General features: G+C 38.2%; 3 protein-coding genes across 3 annotated transcripts in view; all 3 read left to right on the forward strand.

The window, feature by feature from the left end:
* The window catches only part of LOC145437884 (receptor-type tyrosine-protein phosphatase eta-like), a 35,987-nt gene extending 33,632 nt beyond the window's left edge, over nt 1-2,355 (forward strand). The window contains exons 24-25 of the mRNA XM_080315264.1: nt 1,513-1,583; nt 2,219-2,355. Of these exons, the coding sequence (XP_080171390.1) occupies nt 1,513-1,583; nt 2,219-2,340 (193 nt within the window). The 3' untranslated portion in view covers nt 2,341-2,355. The remainder of the gene's footprint in view (nt 1-1,512; nt 1,584-2,218) is intronic.
* The window catches only part of LOC145437976 (uncharacterized), a 574,293-nt gene that overhangs the window by 210,055 nt on the left and 346,419 nt on the right, over nt 1-17,819 (forward strand). The gene's annotated exons all lie outside the window — the stretch shown is intronic.
* LOC145437898 (receptor-type tyrosine-protein phosphatase epsilon-like) overlaps nt 2,420-17,819 on the forward strand; it is a 30,079-nt gene continuing 14,679 nt past the window's right edge. Inside the window, exons 1-4 of the mRNA XM_080315285.1 lie at nt 2,420-2,706; nt 3,029-3,181; nt 5,000-5,133; nt 5,404-5,539. Coding sequence (XP_080171411.1) covers nt 2,560-2,706; nt 3,029-3,181; nt 5,000-5,133; nt 5,404-5,539 — 570 coding nt within the window. The 5' untranslated portion in view covers nt 2,420-2,559. The remainder of the gene's footprint in view (nt 2,707-3,028; nt 3,182-4,999; nt 5,134-5,403; nt 5,540-17,819) is intronic.

Below are 17,819 nucleotides of genomic sequence, written 5' to 3' on the forward strand. Positions count from 1 at the left end.
ATATGTTGACCTTAAAAGTCAAATTTTTGACAATTTTTACCTTATAAAATTTAATTTTGACAAAATTTTGACCTAACTTATGCAAAATAGGTGTTTTCCTACATAATGTTAGAATTGCACAAATTATCTTCAAATTGTTTTCATGATACTTTCTCACATTCTCGATTAAAAAGTGTATGTGTTCACTAAGTAGCTTGCCAAGAATGGAGAAAAAACGTTCAACAGCGGCAGTTTTTGGCTGGCAACACTGAAGTTGTGCGTACACTGCAGGTGACACACCGTATTGCTTCATTATGATAATGTTGTCAACATCACAATTTTCATCATGCGCTTCTTGATATAAGAACCACGCAATGTCCACGCAGTCTTTCTTCAATTAGGACAATGGTTCTCAACCTTTTTATCTTCGTGGACCCCATTTCGACTGTCAACGACCCCCGCGGACTCCCACAGGATTTCGTTGAAGATTAGTTCCATTATCGTGCAGACGTCATCTTTCTTGTGTAAATATTAGTTGTAGTCTAGTGATAAACAGCCACAAAATGACCACAAATGTTTTGCAAAGATTTCGAAGCCACCCTGTTTGACCTTGTTATCTCCAACATTTCATTTTTCCACAAGCCCCATTAAACATCGCTAAACAGAAACATGTTTGCATAGGCAGGCTCTTGGCAATTTAACAATTACAATTAGTTTGCACCGTCGGATGTTTCACCTCAGAAGACAATTTTAATGATGTTAGTCCTAACGTTTTAGCAATTATTAGGCTAAACCGTCTCATGCTTTTCCTATTCAAAAAAATGAAAATTAGGTTAACAATAATTTACAAATTCTAAGGTTTCGCGGACCCCCTGATAATGCGTCGCGGACCCCCGGTTGAGAACCACTGAGTTAGGATATTGCGGTACTTTGAGCATAACACCATGTCAACCTATGTTTCCTTTGAATGTTCACAATGAGCAGACAATGGGCCGTCTACAGCGGTAGGCTACAAGCTGTAAAATGTCAAATGATACGATATAAACGAAATTCAGGTTGCAAAAAAGTTTCTACTCTGTAGAAAATTTAGACCTAACGATCCTACTGACCAGGTATATGCTGACTTTGAATAGTTTCCAAAAACATTGATAGTTTACGAAAACGTAGGATTTCAAACAGTACCAGAACATACTTGTAGGTAGGAAGCAAGCAAAATGAATCAATCTTATTTATATAATATATATATGATTGAATAAATAAATAGTCGCATACAAAACAGTTCTTCAAAATAAAAAGTTTGGTGATAAGTGGTGTACCTGCCTTCACAAAATTAAAGCCAAATTCCAAATACTCGTATAGTGAGGAATATGCCCTGTTTGGGAGCCACTAAACTAACATGAACTACGACAATTAGTTGTGTTTATATCCGACTTTCGAAACCCAACATCAATGTTTCTCAAGTTGTGTCGGGAGCATTTCATCGCCCACTGATTGCAAATATCATTTGCTAACTTTCAAATATTATGTTTACAGCGCAAACGGAGAGCTACTACTTCTTAATGAGTTTGACGCTCTGAATTCAAAAAGACGTGACAATAACTCATGTAAGTAAAATCTAAATTTCCGAGATGATTTCAATAAGATACAAAGGATTGTAGCTTACTTCAATACGTTATTCGTATATTTTACCAGCCATTATCGACACCCGAATTAATCCTATTACGATTCGTTTTCTTTCTTCATATGCCCTTCACGAGTATTTTAGTAAGCTCTTTTTTATCTATGTCTCGAAACGAACTTAATTTTTACGGAATATCAATTTACAGAATGTAACTCGCGTGGATACTTTTACTGCATTCACACATTAAAACTACCGGTAGTGTTCCCCATTCATCAACGGTTTACGAATAAGGGCATAATACATACACTGCTTACAACGAAAATAAGATAAAGATTATGAATGTAGTGTACATAGTGACAAATCCTGAGAACCAGAGATCAATGTTATTCATTATATATCTCCATTTATTAACCAATACTGTGAATGAGAAATTATTGATACCATTAGTTTTACAGTTAGACAAACAGAATGCGTGTCTTCAACGGCTTCTCCTAATCTGTAATTTAAATTCATAGGCTACTTCAACAGATAAGAGATTGACATGGAGAGACTGAAGTAGCCTATCAATTATTAATTTGTCGCCAAAAAAATAATACTAACTGTAGTTATAAATTTTAGCAAATGCTTCAAACGCTATCATCGTTCGACAACCGGAAGATACCGAATGGATCAAAATCGATGCTACATTTGTTGAGGCAAGTATTTGTTTGATAATAATGGTATCATTGAATACGTTTTGATCAATTTCGTTGTTGTACATATGTTTGTGTTGATATGAGAGTTTCAGGAAGTGTAACCGTGGTCTAACGCAATAAGAAGATCATACCGAACACAGACCCCAAGTGTCCTAAGAGATATTACGATAAATACCAATATGAAGCATCCATTCGGACGCACTAATTTCTATTTTGTCGTTTTGTCTCAGTCATAAATTAATGGTTATCTAAAGCAACGATCTGATGCACTTTTTACCACAGGCATATCAGGAAAGAATGCATTTCATTGCATCCGAAGGACCGTCGAACGCCACTGTCGAATATTTCCTGCGTACAGTCTGGGATAACCAAGTTGACGAAATTATCATGCTGAACAATCCGCTCGTTGAAGTAGGGTTTTGCATATTTTCTTTCCCTCTCTAGTTTCCATTCGTTCAATTCGCTGGTACCTGTATAAATCCATTATTTGAAATGAAGACAACTTCCTTGATATTTTTTACCACGCTCTGTTGCATATGCAATGAATCACAGGACTTCAGTGCCACGTCATGCATTGGACCCCCCCCCCAATACATATGCCTTTGCAGATTCAGTCCCCTAGCTGTAACACGCTGTAGCCCAGAAAACAACGTTCGATAAAATTCACATCTGGATAAATATTAAAGAAGATAAGATAAAAACAGACAACTTCACAGATTTGTTCATCTTTCAGAATAACGAAGGTCAATACTGTGAATACTGGCCGTCGCAGCTTAATTCACCTGTAACATACAACAGCATTACGATCACCCTTCGCAGTTGCAACAAAGCTAGAGAAACCATCGAAAGAGTATTGTATCTAGAGAGGCGAAATCAAGAACCTCGAGTAAGTGATTCTTTCCCGATAATCGACGTCGTCGTATCGCACAATCGGCTGATATCCTAACAAAAATTCATTGTAGTATTCCTAGGGCCTACTATACGATAGCCCGACACTTACATATGATTTTAGATATTGCAAATACTTCAGCCAATTAAAAGGAAATTCCTAAATCAAAAGTCTGGAAGGAACCATTCCATATCACTGAAAATTAATCATGCATGCAACGCGATGAATCGAGCCATGTATGTACCCAGGGGTGGAAAACCCAAAATGTTTGTTCGGCTCACTACAGCAGTGGTTCTTAACCTGAGCTCGAAAGGAGCGGAAAAGCCAAGAGTGCGATACAGGGTCGATGGGTTCAGGCAGATATAGGGGGGGAGAGCTGAAGACAAATGACACCACAGTTCTATATATATATATATATTCAATGCGAATTCTCAGTTAACACTCGAGAAAACCTGTCAAATATCGAAATTCTTCTTCGCGCTTCGCGAGTGATATGTCGAGGTTGTTTTACCATGTTCGCTGAATGCAGTGGTCTATTATAATCCATGTAAAATGAATTAGGCGTACTTTTGTATCACCAATTCCCCGTTAAACACTCCCGTCACGCTGGCTAGGGTTATTAACTACACTTGTAATTGGCAGTTAAAAAACTTAATCGTCAGAATAAGACTTGCTTGCATCATGAAGGATGATAATGTTTAGTGTTGCGACCCACAACCTCACATGAACGGTATATAACATCGATAGCTTCGTTTGAAATACATTCATGTTAAGTTACCGGACTTCGACCCAATGTGTATTACGTGTCATATAATTTCTACCACGTTAACAACCAATCAAACTAATAAAACGTTTGAGACAACATCAGATTATGTTGATATTGTCTAACAAAAGAACTTGAAAACGCAAGTGGTTCGCAAGTGGGGGCAAGTGGTTGGTCCTCTGGACCGTCACCGACCCCTGCCGACCACCAGAGTTTCAGTTCGAATTTAGCTCTATTACCGTGCAACCGTCATCTGTCATGTGCAAATATTAACTGTGGGCCAGCGACAAATGGCAACAAAATGACGCTTTTCGAAACTTACATCATACTTTTATGTGTAATTGGGAAGACGTTTATTATTTTAAAGCGTATGCTGTCGCTGCGTTTTTTGATACACACTGTCGTGTCTCGATATTCCGCGCCGTCGAGTTGACATGAACGCGTGCTTAAAATCCATTAACTTATACAAATATAGCTGGTGGCGAATGTACTAACGCACGACGCTTCCGACGACACTCATGGGTCTGATCGCAACATACTTGGCACCAATATCACCATCATCATTTTATTGTTATAACGTCCAGCCTATTCATTTCTATGTAACAACTCATCTTGAACTTATTCTGGAATAGCGGTGATGTATATCACAAGGGGAAGTGTATTTTTTTTGCAAGCGGATTTATTCCGAAACCTCAACAAAACCTCCCTAAACAGCAATGTGCTTGTATCAGTACGCCGTTGGAAATTTGGAGAATAAAATGAGTTTGCACAGTAGAATATTTCATCTCAGACGGTCATTCTGTTTACGTTAGTCCTCAAGTTTTAGCAGTCTGCGTCGTGATTTCTCTAACTAAAAAAAATAGAAATTAGGTTATCATACATTTTCTAAATTTAAAGATTTCGCGGATCCCCTGATATTTCTTCGCGGAGCCCCGGTTGAGAACCACTGCTGTAGGCTATAGTAAAACTATGGTATATTCGAAGTGTAGCTTATATCGTCAGGGGAATGAAAATGCCGTATATCTTGAAAATAATTGTCAAATGTATCCTAGACAATCAAACATTTTCAATTCCTGCACTGGGAAATTGACCAAGACCCCGAGCATTCTGAACTGCTGATCGACTTCATCAATCGCACCGTTACTAGTAGCTATGCAAAGGAAGCAACGGTATTGGTCCATTGCACGTGAGTGTACATTGTGCCAGGATATAAATCTCATATCATCTATTGGCCTACTATACTGCTGATCTCGTATGCTACAGAATATTCATCCATAACTTTATGAATAAAGCCAATATCATTTAGAACAAACACGTGTTCATTGACATTCCTAAATTGTCTATCAAAAACCGTCCTGTGAGATTATTCTTGTAATATGCAAGGAAAATTCTTCTGTTTGGTCTAAGCAGAAGTCATATGCTATACATATATAAGTTCTCATATTACAAATTTTAGCGACGGTTTGAAAAGAACGGGCATCTTCATAGCAGTTGCGAACATAATAGCAAGACTGGAGGCGGAAGACAAAATTGACGTCGTTCGTACCGTCAAAGATCTGAAAGATATTCGACCAGGAATCGTCCCAAATCTAGTTAGTAAATGGTCTCATTTTATTTGAAAAGACAATATCAGCAATGCACAGACACCTCGGTAGTTAGTCGCGCAACGCAACAACTCGCGACAACTTGACAACAGTCTTCAATATCAAACCATAATACTGGGAAACAATTTTAAAAGAAAATTAGTTGACTTCGATTTTGCACCTGATTCAGGCTAAATTTGGTATGCTGATTCCAAAAAATCCCGCTAGTTTTCTCCTATCACGTTCAGTTTCAGCTCTACAACGTGTACCAAAAATATGCAGATTTTCACGAATTTAGCAATATAGCTTTCCCATACCATATATAAATTCACACGTTAATCATATATCAAGTTTTATACCAAAGGGATCAATTTAATTATTAGGCCAAAAGGTACATGTAGCGATCCAGGCAGATACATTAGTCCAGCGCTTCTCAACCGGGGTTCCGCGAAGCAATTTCAGGGGTTCCGCGAGGCCTTTAACTTTCAAAATGGTTGATAACCTCATTTTAATATAATTTTTTTAATTTGAGAAAGCATGAGGCAGTTTCACACCACAACTACTAAAACCTCATGAATCATATCATCATAATAATCGTCTGACATGAACTATCGTAGTGTGGAAATTCATATTCCTTGCCAATTTTCCAATAACCTGCTGATACAAACATATTGCTGTTAAGAGACGTTTAGTGGAGATTGTGGAAAAAATAAAAATATGGAGATAGTAACGTCAATCAGGGTGACTTCGTAATGTTTGCGAAACCTTCTTGATTTGAAGGTGTCAGTCTCATCACATTAGTAAACAGTCGTTTGAAATAAAAAAAATCCGAACTATTTCCTAATTTGTCCCAATGCAGGGATTGAAACCTCGCAACGAAATCCATTTTACCCCGTAATATAACATAACCACTATTTGAACAGCTTCTTGGAATACAGTACTTCAATATACAATTGCATAGTATATTTATATTGCAGCAACAATACGTTCATATTGTCATATTTATTCCACTGGAAGCTTTTCGACTGGCTCTCTTACGCGTTGCTGGTAGTAAAGATTTCGAAGCCAGTCGAAAAGCTTCCAGTGGAATAAATTTGACAATATGAACGTATTGTTTGCTGCAATATTGAAGTTATGTAGCTCGGCTATCAGATTTGACGCATTGTTATTGCGGATGCCCTATCGACGAGGCTGTTTTTTGATGACCAAGGAGTCTTTCGTTGCTATCAAAGCATTACACTCCAACGCTGAAATTCATATCACCATTTATATTGGTATGCAACCTTGTCTTGTTAATGTTTAATTGTTGGTGGTCGAAAATGTTTGCTCGAAAATATATATGTAAACCGAACATAACAAGTCGTTTCATGACAGTCTTTCTCAGGTTGGAAAACTTGGATCCATTCTTTGGGGCATAAAATTTGACGGTGGAAACTCTCTGCTGGCCGAACCCGGCCCGCGGTCCGTATGTTGCCTGTCCCTGAGCTAGATACTGGGCGTGATATGTTCATATAATATATTTTTCTTCATTTTGGTGTCATAAATGTTGCGATCACACCAAAAGTATCGTCGGAAGCGTTGTGCGTTAATATTGCATTAGCCTCCATCTATATTTGCGGAAATAATTTTCGGCACTCCTCGTTCATGTCAAAACGAAGACGCGGATTTTCAAGACACGACTACGTACTTCAAGAAATACAGCAGCAAAATTAGCTTTGAAATAATAAAAGTCTACCAACTTCTACATAAATAGTATGAAATTATTTTCAAGAAAAATTAATATTTTGCTGTTTATCATAAGCCTACAGTTCATATTTGCACAGGATGGATGAAGGTTGCACGATAGAGAGCTAAAATTGAACTGAAACTTGAGGGGGTCCGCGAGGTTCCGTGACGGTCAAAAGGGGTCCGCGAAGTCGAAAAGGTTGAGAACCACTGCATTAGTCCTTTCTCGGTCATACGATGTAATCATCCAATGAAATTTTACGCACATCGTTGATGCAAACTGCGGGATATAGTAAGAAAAGTAAACAATACATACATTTACTGTCAGCTATACACCCAATGCCTCATTCAACTGATCCAGTGTCACTCAAATCATATACGCTTGAAGATTTTGATAAAGATGACGATCTTAGAGATAGCAGGCGTAATGTTGACGATTCATGAATTATAGATGATGCAGAAATTAGAGTAGTCCATCAGGGCAAGGTAATGGCCTGACTTGGAATATAAATCCTCGGAGCTTTCATCATCCTTACGAAGTTAAAAAGGATTGATTGGTAAGGACGACAAGGTATCTAACTTTGGATCCGGAGAAACAGCCTTTGTTTCATCGTAGGTCTACTTTCAGTAGCTTTGTGTATTGCCGTGATACTGGCATCGGCATGATACTGATACGATGGAGTAACGGAGGTATTTGAAATTCCAACTTACAACTCAGGTGAATGGCAAATGTCCATTTTCAGCTTAAAAGGATCATAAGTGTGGAAACCTCTACGGTGCAGTAAGAATTGCACACTCAGTTAGTCTTCGTAAGAAATAGAGAAACATTGAATTGTTGCAATATTAAAGCTCGACTGGATCATATGTATAATTACTTTGAAATATTGCGTTTTCTGTGTGATAAGACACTGAGGGCATTAAAAAAAAGCACTGGGTTATGAGGAACGGGCCTCCGAGATTCGACCTTGAATCTGTTGATCGCAATATTTTACAAGAGCCCCTAGTTGAGAGAGAAATAAATATTTTCCAGTCCCATGCATAAATTTTGGTTTGACAGAAATATTTGGTAAAGAATTGTCACCTTAAAGCAAGAATTCCTTAAGGTTACCATATTTTTGTGACCCAAATTCTGGACGCTCTTTAGCGCCCATTAGCGGATTTTAAATGAGTTATGAGCACATTTCGATCAATATGACGTCACACCAGCAAAGCCTTGTCTATCGACTAGAGGTGGTCACGATCCGGTTTAGGAGTATGTGGTTGTGTGTTGTAAGTTGTAACCACGGCCGAAGCCACATTTTTTCACCTCACTCCCGCACAAATAAACACTGATCGGCCCACAGTACGGTAATCGATTCAATTTATGGGGGCTTACTAATTACTATATGCATCCGGTCGTAAATGATTTGACTGAATTACAGAAGAGTGCGGAGAACCAATCCACTTCGATAATCGATAATCAATATAAATAGTGATAATAATTTATCGTTGGGATACATTTTTTTAACTGAACAAGACACACAAGGTAGCCTACAATGCGATAAGACACAATGCGTTGTAATGAACAGATAGGCCTATAGTGCCCGACGTCACAGTTCTTTTCGATGTTGACATTTTATGAAGCCGCGGCCCTTCATACTTCTTTCTATTCCATGTGAGTGCTTTCTGTCGTCGGATCTTTTTCTGGGCTTTTTACGGCGGGGAAAGAGGAGACCAGATAAGCCTCCGGCGCGAATCGTACCGGCGCCGCCCGGTTAGTGAAACCTGATCGTCACCACTACGCTATCTCCCTCGCGTAATGTGGAATTATGTCAATAATAATGGTTCTTCCATACATTAATATATAATTTTGATCCTCTCTCCGCCCACATGATCAGAGTTAGCGGTCGAGCTGGTGGAGGATGACGAATTCGAAAATGCAAGTAGCGTAATTGTACGTCATGATCATGTCACACCGATGAGATCATTTATCAGCCTGCACGACTGAGCTACATAAACACCGCACATTCGGTGGTTTCCAACCTTTTATGGTCGCGACTCCATTTCCAACTTGGCGATGCCCAGCTGATTACTAATTAATGGTCGGCAGATTTATTTTCCCAGATTTATATTCACAGCCTATTTTGGAAGCTGATCACGTTCAACCTCTTCGTAAACCCCAGAATAAAGGCAAACTATCTTTGAATAAAGCATCCAAACGGCCTCAACCGACTCTATGAATATACCGTTACCTTGTAATTGCGATTACCATTAGACTTATTTCTGTAAATAATTTCTATTTTATATTTTTATCGCAGTTTTTGAGAGGGTGGTAGTTCCGATATCCAAACGAATATATGCGATACTAAATCGCGCTAGGCGCGAAGAAAAATTTTATAAATCTGCCCAAAAACAATCTTGTCTATGTTCATTTACGAAAAAATTATGAGCTTTTTTCAAGCCTTCAAAATTCCGGACATTTGAGCATATTTTGGATTTTCCTCCCGGACGCAGTGAAAACAGTGAAGTTCCGGACATGCCCGGGAAATTCCGGACGTATGGCAACCCTCTGGCCTGTCGTCAAAAAAGTTATGGCTGGTGCATTTGTTGGTTCATAAATTCTGCAACTCATCAAAGATAAGTGTTTCAGTGAGTCACTCTTATATTTGAAAGAAATGCTTGTTTATCATTTGAAAATGGTGTCATCAAATCGCTTGTGAATGCATGGACATAGAATTGTATCGGAATTGCTCGGAAGCTATCGTAGAAGCTTCCGCGAACGCATCTGTAGCATATGCAAGCATTAAAATATCAAGCATTTCGGCAAAGTCAGCGATAAGCACGTTCCCCTCGATATTTGACGGCGACGGAGGAAACATACCTGAGTAGATTGGAGCTTACATATGTTAGCTAAGTATTGCTCGAGTATCAAGCGACATAACTCACTAAAATTAGAGTTATTAGCATAAATCTGTACCCTAAAACTCGCACTTTATTTGTTCTTCAGAAGTAATGCCAGTTTAAGTCAACCAAATAGAGCAGTACAGATGTTTATTTGAAGACTATTGAGTTACTTTCATTTTCTGGTGGTTCTTAAAACGTTTTATACAACATACACAAAAGATTAAAGCGGTAGGCTACTTTTATGTAGACTCTGGGACAATGTGGCGGATCCCTAATCCAAAAACGTGACGTGATAGAGAAAAACCGAATTCAGAAACCAAACGCTGGTCGAAAACAACTGTCTTGTTGAAGTCAACAAAAATTGTGTTGCCCTGTGTAATCTGTGTATCACCACTCCTGAGGTGACCGGCATCTACCGAACAAGAAGGGATTTATCAATAGCAGGGGTGGCCAACCTGCGGCCGTGGACACGAAATTCAATTAGTATGTTTTGGCGGCCGTAGACATGCAATTTGTATTTACGAAATGGCTCCCGACTTCTTTATAGATTTTATGGATCTTGAAATTCTCTTCGCGCTGCTCGCGATTCAATGTGACCTAATTTTTCGATTTTAATATAGTAGGGCACTTTGCAATTAGAGCCCCACATTACAGATTCGAAAAGCAGAGGAAAATGTTGCGCCCCATATTGAAATACCAACTCGGAATCGTGTAGTCCTCACTATACCGACGATGATGATCGGATGTCAAGAAATAACGCCATGCAACAAAGTGACTAATAACAATTGGCCTACCCGAAGATGCATCATCATTTTAACTTGCCCTAACTTTTCGAAAACACCCCCTTCATTAACTCCACCGGTTAATCTGATCACATCCATGGGCCATCTGCCATCGGCAAACATCTGTTGGATAATCCGATTTGTGCGAATAATTATCGAGACGACCGATTTCGAATCGTAGGTCGAGGCCGTTCACAATTCCATTTGTGTGCCTTGGAATCAACTTTTATCAAAATACATCAACCAAAACTCTGTCAACAAGAGGAGTTCGTGTATCACCTAAAAATAGTACATTGAACGCTCTCTCATTCGAAATTTCATGCTGGTGACGTCATATTTTGTGATACGATTGTTGATATACAATGTTCTTTCCAATTCTCTACTAGTTGCTGACGATTACCCCTGACGAGTGTCAGCCGAAAATATTCGGGTTCATTTCAATATGAATATACTATTTAAAAATGGTTATGTATATCACCGGAGAAAATGGATTTTGTAAACAAGACGAAGTAACCGTGATGGACCTTACTAAGCAAACTTTTAAATTTTTTCAAAATCCCCAATATAACATATTTAAACTGCAAAATATTTCTATATGTAGGCTATTGCCAATTTACCAATCAAAATGAGTCTAGGAACGGTAGGATATTTCATCTCAGATGGCCATTCTCTTGATTTGAGTTCTGGGGGGACATTACAAAACAATGCGGTAAATCAGAATCTCCGCCAGCGGTAACGAGCTCTCTCGAATGCGATTACCGCATAATGTAAAAATTGGTATTTCAAAACATTTTGCGGCCAGCTCACGTAGGAGCGCTTTGAACTCACGTAAACTCTCGTAATTCCAGACGCAACACAACGTTTCGCAATCAACGCGCTAATTTGTGATTTCGCCAAGTCGATAATCTCAGTAAAAGGTGACATCAAATGAGGGTTTATAATGCTGTGGGGTCAGCAACGATTTGTAATTTAGCTGCGATAATCTTTCACATACAGGGAAATGGAAATACCCTAATTGTTTGTGGTATTTGCTTTGAAGAGAACAAAATTACAGGCGTACGGTACATTATAGTTTGTCTGCTTTAGGCCGCTGCGTCAAGTATCGCGCGTGCATTGAGCGTTAACTTCGTATGAGGATGATACAGTTGGAGCAATACATGTATAACATTTTGGAAACATGGCGCTGATCGTAATTCGCAACGAATTTATAGGCCCACCTGATCGGACTGAATTCTACCGTTCGGCAGCGGATTACTTATTGACAAAGCGACCACACTATATGCTAGCCAAAGTTAAAAAGTGGATATTAAATAAATCTATTTGGCAATAGATTGCCAACCTCGGTAGGTTATAATAGCATGCTTCCGACATATAACTCAAGTCGCCGTTATATTCATACAGGCTTTCAACGGCGAGGTAGCCTACTCAGTCCACGCACTTACTGGTCCTTATATGAGAATTCAATTCATAAGCGTTATATATCGCCACTGCCTTATTTCGCTTGATATTACTAACAGTTGGGCCTACGAAATATAACCCAATTGGGTAAATTCAAAAAGCTGCAATTTCCGGCGCGGATTCAGCTCCGCCAGCTAGATGCTAAGCGGTAAGTTACCGCGAGAAATCTGCGCTAATTTCAGTTTTGTAATACTGAACTTCGCGGATAGTGACGTTCGTGAGTAGTGTAGTGATCTACTTTTGTTACGCACCCTCAGGCTATTTAGAATGTAAACTCTCTCATAATATAATTTGCGGTGGACTATGCCCGGTTTATGATGTCATCACAGACGAATTAGGCGACTGCAGTAGGTTATAGGCTCGATCCCCACTTATTCTGTTATGTGTATTTCCTGGATATTCTATTATGTATATTTGTATTAGTGAAATGCGTCTTGATAATATTAGTGCGTTAACTTTATAAAATGCGATTTTGAGCGCTGCGACTTGATAATATGAACCCCTACGCTTCTGATGCATGATTTTTTGTGATAAGGACCTAGGTAACATTCAGAGTCTGCAACGATTGTTTGGATATACATTATAGCAATACCCCCACTAAACTATAGGCGGTTATATTACTCTATTGCTCAGAGATAACTCATCCGTCCATATTTTAAACTTGATTTTATGTATACAAGTTACTGTCTCTGCAGCCTCCACATTTTACGACTTATTTTCATTAGACGCAGGCAAGCGATTCTCCAGTTCGGAGCTACGGAAACAAATCACTCGCATGTGCGCGTTCCGAATAGTCTTGTAGAATTTTCTAAAGTCGTAACAGCTTAGTAGCATATACGCGAATCCCAAGGTGAAAATAATCGAACGAACTATAGCCGTAGGCGTGCGATTCGCAGGGCTTTATTTATACAAACTCTATCGATGCCTGTACGCGAACCCCAGCGTTAAAACGATTAGGTCTAATTAACACGTTCTGAAGCCGAAAATTTAGTCAACATCATTGAGATAGCCATGATTTGAAGATGGTGATCGAGTGTGACAATAGCACTCGCCAAGGTTAGACAAACATAACCTTAAACTACTCTCTACTTCACAAAATATAAAGTTATAAAAGTAAGCAGATTTTGTCGATATTGCTTTGTGATGATTTTGATGTTGTTCCATACCGATTGGGAAGATAGCACACCTAATTTCGTAACTAACTACATAATCCCTAGTAACGTAGTAAGACGCATAACGGAATTTACGCAAAATCGGTATTGCTCTGCGATAATTCCGATCACTATGTTTTGATAATGACGTGCTTCCGAGAAATAAATAACATTCATTATACGTTAGATGATACTTTTCCTTGATATTCTATCATGTGTGTTTAGGACTAATGCAACATCACTATGTTTACGACATGTCTGATTTGAACACACTAATTTTGCGTATCACACCACAAACTGCGCAAGCCTTCAAAGTTGATAAGTAAACAAGTATTTGCACTCCATCAGAATACTAAAGTAGCTTTTCGCGTATATGTACCTGTAGCTAATACTAAAGTGCTTATGATTTCAGATTGCTTCAACTTCATGACATTTTCAGTATTAAACAGAAATATAGAACTAGAATACTAACTTTTATTCGTAAATAGCTACTTCTACCTTAAATTAATGGATTTATCTGAGATCATTGCTTTACTTAATCTCTCCAAAATGTGCATTGTACAAGTACCTCAGCATCGAAACCCTCTGGCTATAACTATCTGGCGGTATAATTGCAGCAATACTCGAGTACTAATTTAAAAGTAGCTTAGGTATCTAAATGAGCTCTGAGTCGCTGTTATCTCGCATCTGACCATGGAGTTAACACCGGTATTACCTTCGCTCACTGATGAAAAAGATGAAAGTTATTAAAGAAAGCAGATTTGTATGAAAACTCGTTAAATAGAAGTAAAAGTAGCCTTGAAACATAACTACTTACTGAAAAATCGTTACGTAGAAGTGGGGTTAGTCTACGAACATAAACACCTACTTACTTTTAAATCTCAACTTGTACTTGTATTCGTACTTTACCTTTACACGGCGTTTTTGTATAATGTATACTAATTTTATTAAAAATAAACCAAAAGGACAAATATAATTGATCAAATTCATTCATTTATGCAAAAAATTGAGAGTCTTGTCGTGATGGTCCGTTTCGAAATGCAAGCGGATAAACTAGACCAAAAGTTTCGAAGATGCGTTTTATAATTGCTCTAGGTGTGAAATAGACATCGCACTCTTGCGGGGAAACAACATGAATTCAGTCTTCACACCACAGAAACACAGCCTCTTGGTTAACATCACAAAACCGCAATTGAACTCAAGATTGCCATACACGGAATCGCTGTTAACGATGTCTGACTGCGGCGTTTCGACGAGTAACGAATTCTCGTATTTAGTATTGATTGTGACACATAGTCAAAACAGCGACAGTTTTCACAACCCGGTACATACATTGAACCAACTGATGTAAGGTGAAACACTACGTTCGCAGCAAAAAAAAGTTTGCAGGGTATGACCACCACCAACATATAGAGTAGTGAGTGAGTAATTAAACTACATACCCGGATTTTACTATATTCCGAGATCCGGATCACGATTCAAGTCTACCTGAGAATCCGAACTACCCTGTGAAGTTGATATATCAAGTTGCGAACCGTGAAAGGGTTGTAATCTCGGTGAAATAGTGTGCGACACATTTTTCCACAAGTCGAATGCATGTCGGTTCATACTAAGACCATTAGGAATTTGCACAATGACAGGTTATTGAAACCGATGCCAAAACTCAGTATAATAGATTGATATTGACCGCGTGTATGTTTGGCATATATGCAGCATCTTGGATCGGCGGTGGAGCACTGAATGGCACTGCAGAAGTCATCTACTCTCCTAAGCTTGGACTGATCTGGGCTATTGCGCCACTGTGTTACGGGTTTAGTGTTCAAGTACTTTATCTTTACACGATGTTTTTTGTAAAATGAATACTAATTTGATTGAAAACATAAAAAATAAAAAAGAGCGAAAAATTACATTATATCCCGGAACGCAACAAGAAAAGTCGTATGAATTTGTAAACTACTTGTTCATGACATAATAATAATTCTACTTGTACACTTTTTCACATTTTATAACACTTTAAGTAATACTTAACAGTTTCAGTTTTAAATAAAATACGGAATATAAAGTAATCGAAAAATTCGGTAACCAATTTCGCGTAGGCTATGCATGCATACAAATGAGGAAAGTTACATCAACGCGTGTTAAAGTAGCTGTATCGAGTTATCGAATGATTTTCTCCTTACATCAAAACAACTAGAATGTATAACTAAATTAAAAAACGTATCTAAATGAGCTCCAGGGCATTGTGATTATGCTGCATACCAAATTTCATCACACATTTCATGATGGAACAACTTTAAAACTAACGCAGTTCTATAGCAACTTTTGCCTAAGTCTGTGTTCGGTAGCGTGTACATATACACAGTCAGATTTAATAACAGAATTATCATGATAATATGTGACTCCTCACCTTGAAACTTGGTACGTAGTTGTAGGACATTGTGATTATGCAGCATACCAAATTTCCTCACGCATTTCATAATGGAACAACTTTAAAACTAACGCGGTTCTACATCGACTTTTTGCGTACATCTGTTTTGCGTAGGGGGCGTATAGCACGTACCTGTACATAGTCAACTTTAACAACGGAATTACCATGCTTAACATTGAATCCCAACTCGAAACTTGATACGTAGTTGTAGGACATTATGGTAATGCACCATGCTAAATTTCATCACACATCTAATGATGGAGCACCTTTAAAACTAACGCAGTCGAATACCTACTTTTACGCATATCTGTTTTGCGCGAACATAGCACATACCTATACATAGTCAATTTTAATAGCAGAATTACCGTGTTAAACATTGAATTCCCACCTTGAAAGTTGGTACGCGGTTATAGGAGATTATAACAATGCACCATACCAAATCCCATCACACATTTCATGATGGAACAACTTTAAAACTAACGCGGCTCTACATCGACTTTTTGCGTACATCTGTTTTGTGGGAGCGTATAGCACGTAGCCTACCCATACATAGCCAACTTTAATAACGGAATTACCATGCTTAACATTGAATCCCAACTCGAAACTTGATACGTAGTTATAGAACATTATGGCAATTCACCATGCTAAATTTCATCACACATCTAATGATGGAACACCTTTGAAACTATCGCAGTCGAATACCAACTTTTACGCATATCTGTTTTTCGTGAACATAGCATATACCCATTCATAGTCAATTTTAATAACAGAATTAGCATGCTACACATTAAATTCTCACCTTGAACGTTGATACGCGGTTGTAGGACATAATAACAATGCACCATACCAAATTTCGTCAGACATTTCATGATGTAACACCTTTAAAACCAACGCAGTTCTATACAGACTTTTGGCTAAATCTGTTTTTCCGTAGCGTAGCACGTACCTATACATAGTCAACTTTAATAACGGATTTACCATGTTAATAATCGACTTAGTTTTAAATAAAATACGGAATATAAACTAATCGAAAAATTCGGTAACCAATTTCGCGTAGGCTATGCATGCATACAAATGAGGAAAGTTACATCAACGCGTGTTAAAGTAGCTGTATCGAGTTATCGTATGATTTTCTCCTTACATCAAAACAACTAGAATGTATAACTAAATTAAAAAACGTATCTAAATGAGCTCCAGGGCATTGTGATTATGCTGCATACCAAATTTCATCACACATTTCATGATGGAACAACTTTAAAACTAACGCAGTTCTATAGCAACTTTTGCCTAAATCTGTTTACGGTAGTGTGTACATATACATAGTCAGATTTAATAACAGAATTATCATGCTAATATGTGACTCCTCACCTTGAAACTTGGTACGTAGTTGTAGGACATTGTGATTATGCAGCATACCAAATTTCTTCACGCATTTCATAATGGAACAACTTTAAAACTAACGCGGTTCTACATCGACTTTTTGCGTACATCTGTTTTGCGTGGGGGCGTATAGCACGTACCTATACATAGTCAACTTTAACAACGGAATTACCATGCTTAACATTGAATCCCAACTCGAAACTTGATACGTAGTTGTAGGTCATTATGGCAATGCACCATGCTAAATTTCATCACACATCTAATGATGGAACACCTTTAAAACTAACGCAGTCGAAAACCGACTTTTACGTATATCTGTTTTGCGTGAACATGGCATATCCCTATACATAGTCAATTTTAATAGCAGAATTACCGTGTTAAACATTGAATTCCCACCTTGAAAGTTGGTACGCGGTTATAGGAGATTATAACAATGCACCATACCAAATCCCATCACACATTTCATGATGGAACAACTTTAT

Source organism: Botryllus schlosseri, chromosome 4 (assembly GCF_051294905.1).
Source record: "Botryllus schlosseri isolate E-star chromosome 4, Bs_hap1, whole genome shotgun sequence".
Lineage (NCBI taxonomy): Eukaryota > Metazoa > Chordata > Ascidiacea > Stolidobranchia > Styelidae > Botryllus > Botryllus schlosseri.